The 3,232-nt window shown below is 35.1% G+C and overlaps 1 protein-coding gene across 1 annotated transcript; it reads right to left on the bottom strand.

Moving 5' to 3' along the window:
• Positions 1 to 84: 84 nt before the first annotated feature.
• Positions 85 to 2,955, bottom strand: TM35_000271980 (uncharacterized protein; the record flags this gene model as incomplete). The annotated part of the gene is made up of 1 exon (XM_029028091.1): positions 85 to 2,955. The coding sequence occupies one exon, from the start codon at positions 2,953 to 2,955 to the stop codon at positions 85 to 87; it is 2,871 nt and encodes a 956-aa protein (XP_028880674.1).
• Between the last annotated feature and the right edge of the window lie 277 nt (positions 2,956 to 3,232).

Below are 3,232 nucleotides of genomic sequence, written 5' to 3'. Positions count from 1 at the left end.
TCTTCCAATGCCATTATATATATATATATATATATATATATATATATATATATATATATTTCAAGCCAAAGAAAACACTTTTCCCTATGCGGCATCGTCCATGACACCTTCCGTCAGTTCATCCAGACGACGTCTGTACATCTCAGAGACTTCACGTCGCTGCATCGCAAAGGACGCATCATCTTGTATACTACTCACTCGATAACTACTATTATTACTATAATTGGTATTATTATTATTATTATTATTATTATTATTATTATTATTATTATTGTTATTATTATTAGTTTGATTCTCATTATTGACATCATCACCGCCGTTATTTGGATTATTACTTCCATCACCATTTCCACCATTTCCTCCTCCACCAGGTGGACGATATTCCGTTGATGATCCTTCCTGCATGGCCCGCAATCTTAATTGTTCCTCATGTTGAATGTGTAGAAGAAGCTCCAAATTGGCTATAATAGTTTCCACCGTCTCCTTCTTCACTTGTTCACGTGAACGGACAGTCACTAATATATTCCCAACACTCAAACAAGCCCCAAAGCGACGGCGTAATAATGCCCATTCCTGTTGCGTAATAGACATGGCAAGATTTAACATGGTCATCATAAAGATAAGAATAAAAATAACGGTCATGAGATTGGCTAATATACCCACAAAAATATCAACAGACTTCTCCGCATTCTCAATTGCAGGAAGAATAGCATCACCGTACATCATAAAGTATAGAGCCATTAGGGAAAAACTCATATCCGTAAATTCACCATTAGAATGGGGACCAAACACAATCCAGAAGAAAAACGCAAAACCAATGAATATAGGTGCAATCGTCAAGGCAAAAAAGAGTAATCGTGGAATAACATTTCGTGTCGCTCGCACAGTAAAATACATTTTTGGAAATAAGCGAAAATACGACTGTAAACTTACACAAAGAAACATAGCCGCTAATCCCAATATAATATTCTCATAAATTTCAAATGATTCCGTTATCATAGCATTCCTCATACGAAGAAATGCCATTATTCCATATACAATAATAAGAATATCTGAAAAAATTGAAATATAATGCCAACCTTCTCCTCTTGAATTTTTAAGTTGATTTCGCCAAGCATCATGAAAATCTGTATAAGTTGTTTCCGGCATTAATGAACAGGCATTATGTGCAATTGTTGTTGAATTTGATTTTGGAAAATAATGACGAATATGTTGAAATAAACTTTTTGGAGTTTGAAGAGGTACATCACTCGTAATGGTGACATTACTACTTTGTGTTTGTAAAGAAGAAGTAACACACCCCTCAGCTTCAAACTCCACACTTACATCCGGTGCTCTTCTCATATCATCTGGATATTCCGAAACTCCACAAGTAATCTTTCTTTTTGAAGGAGAATTAATGTGTTTAATATCTCTGCAGGAGTTTACACATTGCGGAGATTCTTCTTGAGATCCCCGTTGAGTTATTAATACGGTCCGTCTATATGCCGCAATACGCATTAATGCTCTCCAACGAAGTGTAATATCTATCATGGCGAGTAGAATGAGAATACCTGTAAAGATAAAACGTAAATGCCAACGTGGACCAATATATCTCGCATTCACAAAAACTTCAAAGGTTGCCTCTACAAGACCACCAGGATGAAATGAAAAAGTTTCCTCAACAGTCCAGTGATAGACAACAATGGAAAATCCAGTATTGTGATCTTGTCGATATTCCGTTGCATCCACCATATGCCGCATAGATGCAGATAATCGAATACTTCGTGTATTGTCCAATAAGGGAAATAAAAAACCATTATCATTCGTTTCTTCACGGTTCATACTATTTTTATATGAAGAAACATCTGTTGATGAATCATCTTCTTTAAAAGAAGCACGACAAGGATTATAATAGCGACCCGTGATGTCATCATATCGTGGGGCGCACAAAACTTTTAAATACGTGTCATCGTTCACGGAAGGAATCAATTTTCGTTCCTTCTTACTTTTAGAACGAGTAGCCATATTATTATTATTATTATTATTATTATTATTATTATTATTATTATTATTATTATTATTATTATCTTCATTATCATCATAATCATCAATACTATCATTGGTAAATGGACCAAGTGGATCTTTATCTGTTAACTCGTACGTAAAGTGATGTACAGATGCTGGACCACGGTGTTCATGTTGAGAAAAGAGAAAAACTTCCATATTCATCTCAACAGGCTTTACCCAATCTGTATTCAATTCTTCTCCAAACTCATCATCATTCCTTGTAGATCCATGCAACATTGCATACACCGCACGTAGACGATGTGGAGGTTCATCCATTAATACCTGTTTTAATAAAGATTCTCCTTTCTTATCACCATTGGCATAGTAAAAGTATTTTAACTCACTTACAGAAGTATTGGATAACGCATAATAGGTATTCACAAAATCTTTAATACCTTTTAAAACATCTTCACGGGTGTGTAAATAAACGGTTGGTTGAAGTACAATATCCCCTTTTTCTTTCGCAATGTAATCTTCACCCAAAAAATGATAAAGAACCGCCTTACGTTGTTCTTGATTTGCCGTACGTTCTGGAGTACTATACAGTGTGATGAGGGAAATGAGCACAATAAGCATTACACAATTGATTACAAATCTGTATGGAAGTTGCCTCGCACATCGAGTCTTTTCTGTGGAATCGACAAAAATATCTTCACTTCGTCGACTCCTTGAGGAAGGACAGGATTTTCCCGCCTTACTGTATTGTATAGTGTGATCATCTAAATAGAGATTAGGAGTCTCTACGACACTATTTGTATTTTCTTCTTCTTTTTCTGCTGCTGTTTCTCCTTCTCGTGTATTCTTTGGTGATTGCTGTGTTTGATTTGGCCCTGGGGGATCTACACGGAAGGAGAGTGTTGATAGATTTTCTTCAAAGAAGGGAGACACACCCCTTCTTTCGTCCATCTCACTTTCTTCTCTTAAAAGGGATTGAGAGGAAATTTTCTAAGAAACGAAAAATAATAATACAAAAATAATAATAATAGTAAATAAACGCACTTTTTTTCGACTTTCTGTATTCCCGTTTCTTAGTTGTTGTTTTCTGTTTTCTCTGTTTGTTTGCTTATTGTTGATATTGCCGTAGTTGTGTGATTGCCCCACGATTTGTTGTTATTATCCTCGTATTATATATATATGTATATATAATACTGTTGTTGCTGTTTGTTTGTTTTTTTTTTTTTTT

The sequence above is a fragment of the Trypanosoma theileri genome (assembly GCF_002087225.1).
Source record: "Trypanosoma theileri isolate Edinburgh chromosome Unknown TM35_Tth_27_V1, whole genome shotgun sequence".
Lineage (NCBI taxonomy): Eukaryota > Euglenozoa > Kinetoplastea > Trypanosomatida > Trypanosomatidae > Trypanosoma > Trypanosoma theileri.
Note: the sequence above shows the minus strand (reverse complement) of the source record. Positions and strands in the feature narration are given on the sequence as shown.